The sequence below is a fragment of the Musca autumnalis genome, unplaced genomic scaffold (assembly GCF_047663935.1).
Source record: "Musca autumnalis isolate F117 unplaced genomic scaffold, ASM4766393v1 scaffold_5, whole genome shotgun sequence".
Classification (NCBI taxonomy): Eukaryota; Metazoa; Arthropoda; class Insecta; order Diptera; family Muscidae; genus Musca; species Musca autumnalis.
The window spans coordinates 19,969,209-19,982,997 of record NW_027412088.1 but is presented as its reverse complement, the minus strand read 5'-3'; the positions used below and the strand labels follow the sequence as shown (position 1 = coordinate 19,982,997).

At 40.3% G+C, this 13,789-nt stretch overlaps 1 protein-coding gene across 6 annotated transcripts in view; it reads right to left on the bottom strand.

Annotated features, from left to right (window-relative positions):
* Nox (NADPH oxidase) overlaps positions 1-13,789 on the bottom strand; it is a 74,701-nt gene that overhangs the window by 6,330 nt on the left and 54,582 nt on the right. For 3 of the 6 annotated variants that reach the window (XM_073988090.1, XM_073988088.1, XM_073988089.1), the window contains exons 8-16: positions 8,887-8,972; positions 8,428-8,552; positions 8,122-8,354; positions 2,345-3,686; positions 1,837-2,108; positions 1,700-1,770; positions 1,347-1,541; positions 937-1,253; positions 772-868 (exon numbers count right to left, since the gene is read on the bottom strand). In XM_073988090.1, the coding sequence (XP_073844191.1) occupies positions 772-868; positions 937-1,253; positions 1,347-1,541; positions 1,700-1,770; positions 1,837-2,108; positions 2,345-3,686; positions 8,122-8,354; positions 8,428-8,552; positions 8,887-8,972 (2,738 nt within the window). The remainder of the gene's footprint in view (positions 1-771; positions 869-936; positions 1,254-1,346; positions 1,542-1,699; positions 1,771-1,836; positions 2,109-2,344; positions 3,687-8,121; positions 8,355-8,427; positions 8,553-8,886; positions 8,973-13,789) is intronic. The other 3 variants (XM_073988093.1, XM_073988091.1, XM_073988092.1) reach the window with 1 other exon arrangement.

Genomic DNA, 13,789 nt, shown 5'->3' with positions numbered 1-13,789 from the left:
GCGTGGACCGATACCGACAAAATTTTGGGAGAAATTTTGGGTGTGATAATGAAGCTAAAACCTTCAAAATGCCGAAAATCGGGAAGTACCGTTCTATGGGGGCTATATGAAGGCGTGGACCGATACCGACAAAATTTTGGGAGAAATTTTGGGTGTGATAATGAAGCTAAAACCTTCAAAATGCCGAAAATCGGGAAGTACCGTTCTATGGGGGCTATATGAAGGCGTGGACCGATACCGACAAAATTCTGTGGGAAAGTTTTATACCCTAAAAGAAGACTAAGTGCCAAATTTCAGTCATTTCGGTGTGATAATAAAGCTAATACCTTTAAAATACCGAAAATCGGGTGGTACCGTTCTATGGGGGCTATATCAAAACGTGGACCGATATAGCCCATTTTCAATACCAACCGTCCTGCAAGTAATAAAAACTTCTGTACCAAATATTGACTCTCTATCTTTAAAATTGCGAGCTGTATCTTGATTTCAACAGACAGACAGACGGACGGACGGACGGACAGACGGACATGGTTAAATCGACATAGAATTTTATGCTGATCAATAATATATATACTTTATAGGGTCTCAGACGAATATTTCCATGTGTTACAAACGGAATGACAAATTTAATTATACCCTCCATATGGGGGAGGGTATAAAAAGCTCTTAATTTTAAAAATATTTATCTGTCCGGTGCTTATGCTGTTAACTAAAATTATTCCAGTCTACTTTTGTTTCTGGAACATTAAATCTCCAATAAAATTTTCTCACCTTTTCATGTAATAAATCCAGGGCCAATTGTAGACCCACGGCCTTCATATCGGTACGCTGCAGGGCACTTGTTATGTACATGTGCATGTCCAGGAACCTGCAAGAAAACATCAAAACAAAACAATAGATTAATTTTAGTTTGCTATCAAATCTTCGCCTCCCTACCTTTCCATGGCACCACCCAATTCGGCCTGTTCGATTTCCAGCTGAGACAACAAATTGACAAACCATTCAAATGATCTCTGATCACGATTTATCCAAAAGAAATCCACTTTTCGTAGATTCATGACCGATTTCGGTATATCACTGGCCCATTCGAAGAGACAACGGGGACAATGGTGGCGTGCCTTCCAATAGCGATGCATAATGGATTGTAAAATTGAGGCGAACGGTGTGACACCAATACCAGTGCCAATTAACACGGCATGTTGGGCCATAAAGATGTGTGAGGAGGGGGCACCATATGGGCCATCAATGAATATCTAATTTCAGAGGAGGAAGACAATTTTTTATTTCAATGTTCCAATTTTTAAATTGCATTGTTTTCAAAATAAATTATCTAAAAAATCCCAAACCTCTAACACGCCTGCGTCAAGTGTAACCTTGCCACCAGAGTTAGTTGTACCATTGGCGGGTATACTGCCACTACTGCCTCGATTTTTAATGGAAGTTGATAATGAACGCAAAAATGTGGGACGTCTAAAACGTCCCACTCGATTATTTGTTGTTGTTGATTTACTGTTGTTGTTGTGGTGGTGGTTGGTGTAATCCTAAAAGAGTTGTATGAAATGTGGTGTAGTAGCAGTTCTCAATCAAATTTGTTTAGAAAAGTTAGTTGGATTTTTTGGTAGCATTTTAAGTGTTTTTTGAATGAGTTTCTAAGAATAGTCTATTTGTAACAAAAGGTATGGAAGCGGGTAATTCTTACCTCCAATGGTTTTGATACCACATAATCGGCAGTCTCGCCTTGAGTGCTATCCTTAATGTTGCCGCTAAGATCTGTAAGGACAATTTATTTGAGTGAGTTTTAGAAATTATTTCGAATTGTTTTGTTTAGTTTTTCACCTGTGCCTACTCTTCCCTCTTCCGCCTGCATGGCATTGTATGTTTGGGCAGAGTGATTTTGCTTCGCCGCCTCAAATTCCGGTTCACTTTCTTCCACACTTGGCGTCTTAAAAGCTATAATGGTGGGCTTATTGCGCATATAACGGAAACTTTGGGCCAAAGACTTGTTCTGCGGACTCATGTAAGCTAAACCAACACTTTGTAATCTGGCTCGGCGTATGCGTGTCTCATCAAATGACCGTTCCGATTCCGAACGTCCCAAATTATGCAAACTGGAGGGAGAAAAATAAAGTAAAAAAATACAAAATTTGATCTCCAAAATATCAGTATAAAAGCATTTGATTGATATCCACAGGAATATAGGAACGTGGCAAACCTTGCGGCATCTTGGGCCGCAAATGACATCAACCACATCTAGGACACTCAGCATGGAATAAGTTAAATATAAAGCAGTTCGGGAAAAATAATTTCCCATATTGCAAATGTTCCCTAAATCCAAATTACTTACGCCTTAATACGATCTCTTCGCTTCGTTTTAACGCCGATATCGGGAAGTGAAACACTTTTCTCCAGCGGTGGTTTGTCTCCCATTAACTTTCTCAGTTTTCTTCGTTTACCCAACTCCGTGTTGCCAGCTAAATCGTTGTCATCCGTCACAAAACCATCATTCGAATGGCCCGATAATCGTTTCTCCTTCGAAGCCTGATCCTTGCGAGAAAAGGTCCTTTGTAAAGTTTTCTTAAAGCTGCGTATACGATCACCACTACTGTTATTACTGCTGCGTGCTTGGTCCGCCACATGACTGGCCGTTATGCTTTCGGTGGCCAACTTCGAAGGGGTGTAGTTGTGGCGTGGTGGTCTCATTGGATGCGTGGGAACATCCTGCAGTGTTTTCACAACCATATTGGAATCAAAACTGCTGCTGTGTTGAATTTTTCCCAAATTTTGTGCCAGAAAATCTGTTTGTGGTGTTGGCGACATTGTTTTGGAATTTTCTTCACTAATCTGCAAGAGACTTGAGGTGGGTATAGCCTGCTTGTGGGCAATAATTTCACCATTGTGTAAACGTTGTTGTTCCTTTTCAAAGTAACGATACAAACGATTCGTCCACTCGCCCACTGTGCGTATATGCAGCCACATATAGTCTTCCTGTTCTGGGGCCGAACTAATGGTAAATGGATGCCATTCGTAGTTGGCTATAACCGGTATATTAACGAAAACATAATCCCCGGGACGGAAATTGAAATTATTTGGACGTTTTATAACCAAATGTATCACCTTCGAAGGCAACAGCAACCCGGAACTGATATATGTCTTGCCATGATCACCACGCATCCACACAAACCTTAAAATCCTCTCGACGGTGTAAATAATGCCCGGAATGAAAAACCATTTCCAAAAATTCGGTCCATGAAACAACACCAATATCCAAAAGGGTATATACAACAAATGGGTCCAATAGAATACCTCAAAGGAACCTTTGCGACGCACAAATGGTTGTGAACATATACCCATTATCAACAGAATTATAAACAATGCCATTCCGGTGGGATTTGCACAACCTGGTATGAGACCAAAGAGGCCCGGACGATCTGTCAGCAACCATTCTCCAATGGTATAATGTCCAGCATTTATTTTCGGATCATTAACCACAATTATAGAGAAATTGAAGAGATGCATTATCGTGTGCAGTAGACTAAATACCGATATCACTATCCCGGTGAGTTTGTGCAAATAGATGTGATTGTCTAGTGGTAAATAGGTGGAGAGGCCTCGGGATCTTAAATACGTGAGGGAATGCCGCAACATTAGCACCAATATCCAGGCACAATTGAAGTTCAAACATTGTCCTGAAAGAGAAGCGAAACTTTTTTAAATTCGTGTATAAACTTTTTAACATTCGCCTATAAACTATTTAACAGTTGTTTATAAACTACTTAACGATCGTGTGTAAACTCCTTAACAGTGGTCCATAAACTCCTTAACAGTCGTCTGTAAACTCCTTAACAGTGGTCCATTAACTCCTTAACATTGGTCCATAAACTCCTTAGCAGGGGTCCATAAACTCTTTAACAGTGTTCAATAAACTCTTTAACAGGGGTCCATAAACTCCTTAACAGGGGTTCATAAACTCCTTAACAGTGGTCCATAAACTCTTTAAAGGTGGTCCATAAACTCTTTAAAGGTGGTCCATAAAGTTCTTAACAGGGGTCCATAAACTCACTCCTTAACAGTGGTCCATAAATTCTTTAACAGTGGTCCATAAACTCCTTAACAGGGATCAATAAACTCCTTATCAGGGGTCCATAAACTCCTTAACAGTGGTCCATAAACTCCTTAACAGTCGCCCATAGACTCCTTAAGACTCGTCTGTAAACTCCGTAACATTTGCCTATAAACTCCGTAACAGTCGACTATAAACTCCTTAGCAGTCGTCTGTAAACTCCTTAACAGTGGTCCATTAACTCCTTAACATTGGTCCATAAACTCCTTAACAGTGACCCATAAACTCCTTAACAGTGGTCCATAAACTCCTTAACAGTGGTCCATGAACTCCTTAACAGTGGTCCATGAACTCCTAAACAGTCGCCTATAGACTCCTTAACAGTCGTATGTAAACTGTTAAACAGTCTTCAGTAAACTCCTTAAGATTCGCCTACAAACTTCTGAACATTCGCCTATAAACTCCTTAACATTCGCCTATAATCCAATTAACAGTCGTCTATAAACTCCTTAACATTGGTCCATTAACTCTTTAACAGTGGTCCATAAACCCCTTAACAATGGTTCATGAACTTCTTAACAGTAGCCTATAAACCCCTTAACAGTCGTCTGTAAACTCCTTAACAGTGGTCCATAAACTCCTTAACAGTGGTCCATTAACTCCTTAACAGTGGTCCATAAACTTCTTAACAGTTGTCCATAAACTCCTTAACAGGGGTCCATAAACTCCTTAACCGTGGTCCATAAACTCCTTAACAGTGGTCCATAAACCCATTAACAATGGTACATGAACTCCTTCACAGTCGCCTATAGACTCCTTAACATTCGCCTATAAACTCCTTAACATTCGCTTATAAACTTCTTGAAAGTCGTCTATAAACTCCAGTGGTCCATTAACTCCTTAACAGTGGTCCATAAACTCCTTAACAGTGGTCCATAAACTCCCTAACAAAGGTCCAAAACCCCTTAACAGTGGTCCACAAACTCCTTAACAGTGGTCCATAAACTCCTTTACTGTGGTCCATAAACTCCTTAACATGAGTCCATAAACTCGTTAACAGTGGTCCATAAACTCCTTAACATTCGCCTATAAACTCTTTAACAGTCACATATAGACTCTTTAACTGTGGTCCATAAACTTCTTAACAGTAGTCCATAAACTCCTTTACAGTAGTCCATAAACTCCTTAACAGTGGTCCATAAACTCCTTAACAGTGGTCCATAAACTCTTTAACAGTGGTCCATAAACTCCTTAACAGGGGTCCATAAACTCCTTAACGGTGGCCCATAAACTCCTTAACGGTGGCCCATAAACTCCTTAACAGTGGTCCATAAACTCCTTAACAGTGGTTCATAAACGCCTTAACAGTGGTCCATGAACTCCTTACCAGTCGCCTATAAACTCCTTAACAGTCGTCTGTAAACTACTTAACATTCGCCTATAAACCCCTTAACATTCGCCTATAAATTCCTTAACAGTGGTCCATTAACTCCTTACCAGTGGTCCATAAACTCCTTAACAGTGACCAATAAATTCCTTAACAGTGGTTCATAAACTCCTTAACAGTGGTCCATGAACTCCTTAACAGTGGCTCATAAACCCATTAACAGTGGTCCATAAATTCCTTAACAGTGCTCCATAAATTCCTTAACAGTGGGCCATAAATTCCTTGCCAGTGGCCCAAAAACTCCTTAACAGTGGTCCATAAACTCCTTAACAGTGGTCCATGAACCCCATAACAGTGGTCCATGAACTCCCTAACAGTCGCCTATAAACTCCTTAACAGTCGCCTATAGACTCCTTAACAGTCGTCTGTAAACTCCTTAACATTCGCCTATAAACTCCTTAACATTCGCCTATAAACTCCTTAATATTCGCATATAAACTCCTTAACATTCGCCTATAAACCCCTTAACATTAGCCTATAAACTCCTTAACAGTCGTCTATAAACTGCTTAACATTCGCCTATAAACTCCTTAACAGTCGCCTATAGACTCCTTAACAGTCGCCTATAGACTCCTTAACAGTCGCCTATAGGCTCCTTAACAGTCGTCTGTAAACTCGTTAACTCCTTAAAGTGGTCCTTAAACTCCTTAACAGTGGTCCACAAACTGCTTAACAGTGGTCCATAAACTCCTTAACAATGGTCCACAAATTGCTTAACAGTGGTCCATAAACTCCTTAGCAGTGGTCCAAAAATTCCTTAACAGTGGTCCACAAACTGCTTAACAGTGGTCCATAAACTCCTTAACAGTGGTCCACAAATTGCTTAACAGTGGTCCATAAACTCCTTAACAGTGGTCCATAAACTCCTTAACAGTGGTCCATAAACTCCTTAACAGTGGTCCATAAACTGCTTAACAGAGGTCCATAAATTCCTTAACAGTGGTCCACAAACTGCTTAACAGTGGTCCACAAATTGCTTAACAGTGGTCCATAATCTCCTTAACAGTGGTCCACAAATTGCTTAACAGTGGTCCATAAACTCCTTAACAGTGATCCATAAATTCCTTAACAGTCGCCCATAAACTCCTTAACAGTCGCCTATAGACTCCTTAACAGTCGTCTGTAAACTCCTTAATAGTCTTCTGTAAACTCCTTAACATTCGCCTATAATCTCCTTAACAGTGGTCCACAAACTCCTTAACAGTGGCCCATAAACTCCTTAACAGTGGTCCATAAACTCCTTAACAGTGGTCCATAAACTCCTTAACAGTGGTCCACCAACTGCTTAACAGTGGTCCATAAACTCCTTAACAGTGCTCCACAAACTGCTTAACAGTAATCCATTAACTCCTTAACAGTGGTCCACAAATTGCTTAACAGTGGTCCATAAACTCCTTAACAGTGGTCCATAAACTCCTTAACAGTGGTCCATAAACTCCTTAACAGTCGCCTATAAACTCCTTAACAGTCGCCTATAAACTCCTTAACAGTCGCCTATAGACTCCTTAACAGTCGTCTGTAAACTCCTTAACAGCCTTCTGTAAACTACTTAACATTCGCCTATAATCTCCTTAACAGTCGTCTATAAACTCCTTAACAGTGGTCCACCAACTGTTTAACAGTGGTCTATAAACTCCTTAGCAGTGGTCCATAAACTCCTTAACAGTGGTCCACAAATTGCTTAACAGTGGTCCATAAACTCCAAAAGAGTGGTCCATAAACTCCTTAACAGTGGTCCATAAACTCCTTAACAGGGGTCCATAAACTCCTTAACAGTCGCGTATAGACTCCTTAACAGTCTTCTGTAAACTCCTTAACATTCGCCTATAATCTCCTTAACAGTCGTCTATAAACTCCTTAACAGTGGCCCATAAACTCCTTAACAGTGGCCCATAAACTCCTTAACAGTGGTCCATAAACTCCTTAACAGTGGTCCACAAGCTGCTTAACAGTGGTCCATAAACTCCTTAACAGTGGTCCACAAATTGCTTAACAGTGGTCCATAAACTCTTTAACAGTGGTCCATAAATTCCTTAACAGTCGCCTATAAACTCCTTAACAGTCGCCTATAGACTCCTTAACAGTCGTCTGTAAACTCCTTAACAGTGGTCCATATATTCCTTAAAAGTGGTCCATAAACCCCTTAACAGTGGTCCATGAACTACTTAACAGTCGCCTATAAACTCCTTTACAGTCGCCTATAGACTCTTTAACAGGAGTCATAAACTCCTTAACAGTGGTCTATAAACTCCTTAACAGTGGTCCATAAACTCCTTAACGGGGCTCCATAAACCCCTTAACAGTGGTCCGTGAACTCCTTAAAATTCGCCTATAAACTCCTTAACAGTTGTCTATAAACTCCTTAACAATGGTCCATGAACTCCTTAACATTCGCCTATAGACTCCTTAACAGTCGTCTGTAAACTCCTTAACAGCCGTCTGTAAAATCCATAACAGTCGTGGGTAAACTCCTTAACAGTCGTCTAAAAACTCCTTTACAGCTGTCTATAAACTCCTTAACAGTGGTCCATAAACTCCTTAACAGTGGTCCATAAAACTCTTAACAGTGGTCCATGAACTCCTTAACAGTCTTCTGCAAATTTCCATAACTTACCACACGCTCTGGCCACAATAACAAATCCATTACTCGCTCGATACTGTATGGCTCGGGATATAAACAGGCAGGCATTTATGGCTATATAGACCAGAAGATAGGTTACAAAGACGTGGTTATTCCGCATGTAGGCCGGTGTCAATTGATGGGGAATGGGTATGGAATTCCAAAGCTTTGATTTTGTTTTACCCGGTGGAGTATCCTGGGCCATTGGTACAAGCCAGCGATCAATTCTAAAAAACAACAACAACATTAATATTTAATTAACCTCCATTCGCCACAAAGTGACAGAGAACTACAACCCACGTTATACTCAGATTCTCCAATAGGCCACCATGTTTATGTAATTGATTTTTCAAAGCCTCATAAGTAATCTCGCCACGATTGTATGGATCGGCATCTTCAAACATGGCTGTGGTTAGATCTTCAATCTATGCGCAGGTTGCAGACGGTCGATCGCAGCATCATCAGAGAGAAAGAAAAAAAGGCAAAAAAAAAGAAAGGCAAGAAATAGGAAATAATGTTTTATTGTCATTTATGAATGTTTTATTTTTGGCCATTGCATCCAATTGTCCATTGGGACACATTGTTGTTTGGTGGTTATGACTTGAATGGCCATTGAGAATGCAAACTCCTTTACGTGTCAATGTGTGGAGTGTGTGTTTAAATTGGAAAGACGGAACAATTGGCAATTGTTGCTTACAAATAAATCATCATTATGATTATTGCTGTTTTATGCTTGCTTCTTCTTCATCTTCTTCTTACCTGATCTTCAGAGAATTCCATGCCATTCTCTTCCATGCAGGCACGTATGACATCATGTAATTCCTTGTGCTGTATAAGACCATCACCTTAAGTAATAAATCAATAAGTGGTTAATCGTCTTCGTTAACAAAAACAACAACAAAAACAATAACAACAACAACGACAACAAGATGGAGAACTAAATCATTGCCAACATAAATAAAGCTTAACAAATAATAAGCCGCCTAGTTTGGAAAGGGAATGTGAGGATATTATTTTTTTGTAGTCAGCTTTGTGTTCGATGCCTTTACTCGTTTTTTGGTAGAATGTCCCCCAAACTAAAGAGACACTTGTAAAGGCAATACCATTTAAAGCATTACCACCAAATGTGTAGGACACTACACTGTAGATATTGTACACCAAGGTCATTATGTTGTTTGTAAGATGCAAAGCGAACCTGTCCTATCATAAACATAATTTAAAAGGGAATGTCCTAAATGAAGCGTGTTTACTTATACACAGCTGTATGCTCGTATTTCCTTTCCGACAAGTTTGAAGTTAAATTCTTTTAGGAAGACAGTTTATTTTGTTATATACGGATGATTCCTCAACTGTGGTAAATAAAGACACCTGCCTCTGAAAATTTTGGAGTTATCCATTCCCCAAAAATAAAAAAGGCAAAAACCTTAAAAGGAAAATGCAATCAAAATAACGGTACAGGGCCTAAATAACTCATTACAGGCGGGAAATGGAGATCTACCTGCGACTCACAATTTATCACCATACAACGATCATGAGCAAATCTACAAGGTACTGTTACAAGAACGCAAATGGGAGGCGGAGAACGAGATGTTCAGGGGAAGTTCATCATCATCAGGTTGTCAAGAAACGATTCTGACTTCGAATCCTACAGCAATAACAACACAAGCACAACCGTTGTAAAAATCCCCACTAAAGCAGATGTTCACAAGATGGTGGCCGAAGTGAGCGAGAGGATCGCAAAGCTCACAACAAATAAGAAGTGACTGCCAGGGGCTTAACGAAGAAGAACTAGACGCGACAGAAAAAAACATGTGGTAGGATGTTCCCACGGAGATCACAAACCACCGAAGAAGAAAAAGAGCTTCCCGCCTTCAAAAGTCCCGGGTAAACCTCGTCTATATCCACATAGAGTAGACTGTTCCGAGAGTCCTTTGTAGAAGGCGACACTGAATCTTCTGAATAGACTCGTGGATTCTGAAAGGAAATCCAAGACCATTAAAAGGAATATGACGCAAGGAGATCTTAAACAAAACTCCTCATTTCCTCGAAAGCTTGTCACGGTGTGCCTTAGCCAAATTTAAATGGAAGGTGCTTACACCTGGGAAGTTTTTGCACATTCTGAAACTACAATGCTCATACAAGAAACAAAAAAAAATTGCCGGAAGGATTTTCAAATAAATCGCGATTTAAGTTCACATTTTTCATGCATGTCAAGTCATGTCAAAATGGGACTAAAGATAATTTTGTAGCTGTGAAAATTCTCTACAAGATTGGCTGATTTATTTTTTCTTAGGTTGTACCATATTTGAGACATATATGTACGTTTAAGATGGGAAATTGCAGTCATAACATTGTTTTATAAGGAGACTTGTCCCACTTTGAATTGTCGCAATTTGAACTTCCATATCTCAAAAACGGTAAATTTTACGAAAACATCATAAAGGTCAATCTTGTGGAGAATTTTCACAGCTACAATATTTACATACGACTCGCGGTTTGCAAGCAAAATCTTGAAAACCTAAGGAACCCCTAAAAATGTGAACTTAAATCGCGATTTATTTGAAAATCCCTCCGGCGATTTTTTTGTTTCTTGATATTTCTCATCTATGAGCATTGAAGTTTCAAAATCTGCAAAAACTTCCCAGGTGTAAGCACCTTCCATTTAAAATTAGTTAAGGCGCACCGTGTTGTTTTATTCCCCGATACGAGTTGCACCAAATCAAACAGGGCTTGTTTAGATTACGGTTCTACGAGTGACGTCGTCGTCGTCGCCGACGCTTCCAGAAGATCTGGCAACATCTCGCAGCCTACCGTGCAACAAACACACATAGGCACAACTCGCCTAAGTCAACAGCATACACATATACTGGTACGACACAGTGAGCTCGAGCATAAAAAAGGTGAGCAGGATCACTGAATCTTCTGAAAAGAATCCAGGATCTATCAAAAGAGAAAGATGGCCGCGGATACAGGAAACGAGTCGTTATCTATTTACGTCAAAATGCATTACAAGTTCGAACTGTGTTATCTGGTGATGGGCAGCAGTAAGGGGTCTGACGGACTACATGAAGAACATCAGAAAACCACTGAGAAAATGGTTAACGAGAAATTCGGTCACAATCTATAAAGGCGTGCACCCTCCATTTTCCAGAAAACAGGGGAAAAATGGTATAAGATATCTCGAGGAGAAAACTACTGCGAAACCACCGAAGAACAGAAAAGCTTTCCACCTTCAAATCACTCGAGTAAGTCTCATAAATACGCACGCAAAGGTTTCATTTTAAAGAAAAGTTTGGCAGAGGACGACGCAGTGAGTTCGGGCATAAATAAGGTGAGGAATACATTGAATCTTCTGAAAGAAATCTCGAATCTATCAAAAGAGGAAGATGGCCTCGGATACATGAAAGAAGTCGCTACACAAAAATGCAATACATGTTTGAACTGTGCTATACTGTGATCGACACCAGTAGTGGAATTCTGTAACGAATTTTTTGAGTTACCGACAAAAATAGGAAAAATTAAAACGCAAAATTATGAATGAAAAGTATCAATAAAAGTTGACAACACTGTTGCTATCGGTAGGAATTTCTGTCAACTTTACTTTGGTTGGAATTATAAACATTTTAATGTTACCGATTTTTGTCGGTAACTCAAAAAAGGAGTTACAGAATTTGACTACAGTAGGGGATCTGACAGACTACATGAACACCATCAGAAAACCATTGAGAAAATGGGCAACGATAAATCACAACCTACAAAGGTGTGGACCAATTGCAATGATTAGCAGTGAGCTAAATGGGCTGGTCCCGCATGTGACCTCTGCCACTCTCGTGGGCGATAATTACCATTACTGTAACATCTTGGGAATGTGACATATTAAAGTTGGTAATTAATGATAAGATGGATGGCGCACGGGGTGTCAAAGGATATGGCAGCAAAATGAAAAGTCTTTGTTACCAAAACCAGATCATGGACGTGAAAAATTCGAGGCCGTAGCTCATTGCACCGAAGCGGCGCACAGTGGTTTAGAAATCGATTTTTCTGACCAAAACCACAATTTTTTTGTCAACGATTGTTAATTACTATAATTACCAACTAAGGCATAGGCTACGCTGACGATGTTGTTATCCTCATAAGCGGCAAATTCTTGCCGACCATATCAGACCTTATGCAGCGTGCTTTAGTGCAGCTGTCTCGCTGAGCTCGCACCAATGGACTTGGTGTGAATCCAACAAAGACTGAGCACGTACTCTACACGAAGAAGCGCAAAATTCCCGATTTCCCGCTATCAAAGCTGGGCAACACCGTCCAGCTTTCAAAACTTTCATCGGAAGCCAAATACCTCGGTGTTATCCTGGACCAACGTTTAAATTGGAAAAGGAATACTGAGGAGAGGGTTAAGAGGGGTTTTATGGCATTCTATTCCTGCAAGAACTCCATTGGTAAAAGTTGCGGTCTCAGACCAAAGATCATACACTGGTTGTATGATACGATGGTTCTCCCCATTCTTACCTATGGTGGGCTTGTCTGGTGGCATGCTCTCGGGGACAGTGCACTTCTGTCCAATCTTTCTAGTGTTCAAAGAGCCGCGTCTCTGCTAATCTCTGGTGCCATTAGAAGCACACCTCAAGCCGCCCTGAATGTGATACTTGATCTCCAACCTCTGGACATCACTATCCACCTTCAGGCGGCGAGGACGGCTTTCAGGCTTAGAGAGGCAGGTGTGTGGCAGTGTTCACGATGTGGACATGCAAAGGTCCTCTCCCCCTTCACCGATTTACTTGAGTTTAGTGGATCCAATCACATCACTGATTATATACCCGCGTGGGAGATGGACTAGTTCGGCATCGGAAACTCGTCGATTCTCAGCGTTACAGTAACTAGTTCCACTTCTGACCCATCACAGTGCAATCAACTGTAAACTTTAGCATGGGGATGTCATAGGAGGTAACCAATTGACACTCTATGCATTACCTGTAGGTGGTATTGTACTAGTTCCAGGTTTACAGTCATACACCAGTTTATTTATAAAAAAGTGGTGGTAAAAAGTCACAACTGACGCTTCGTCGTTTACTTGGGGATATATAGGTGTCAATTGGTTCCCTTCGCATTACTTATGGGTCAATTGTGAACTAGTACCACTTAACTCTAGTTTAGGACTATTTAAATTGCGACTATTGGAATTGCTAGCGGGTAGAGAGATGAAGAGGGCAATTTTCGTATTTCCTTCGTATTCCTTTTTTATACCAGAACAATATGAATAATATGTACGAATATATTTAATCCATCAACACTAGTTTCTGTTATTGGATGCTTCATTAAAGTTATGAAGAAAATGTAAATGTGAATTATTTATACAACTCGTCGTTTAAGTTAAGTTAATTAAATCGCAATTAAATCAACGTCACAATCCCAAGCAGGGATGCCTGGTTTAGTGGTAGCCCTCCTCTTGGCGGTCTGGCCATCTACACATCTACTTCTGCGAAAACCCACCAATTAAGCAATCCTTCAAACTCAATGATAATTGCAGCGTTTTTCAGGCAATAAGGAAAGCAGTGGAGATGGTCAAAGAACTTGGGAGCAGCCTTATAGGACCGTTGACTATTTTTGTCGATAGTCAAGCGGCCCTTAAGGCCCTCAAGTCGTGGACCATAAATTCAAA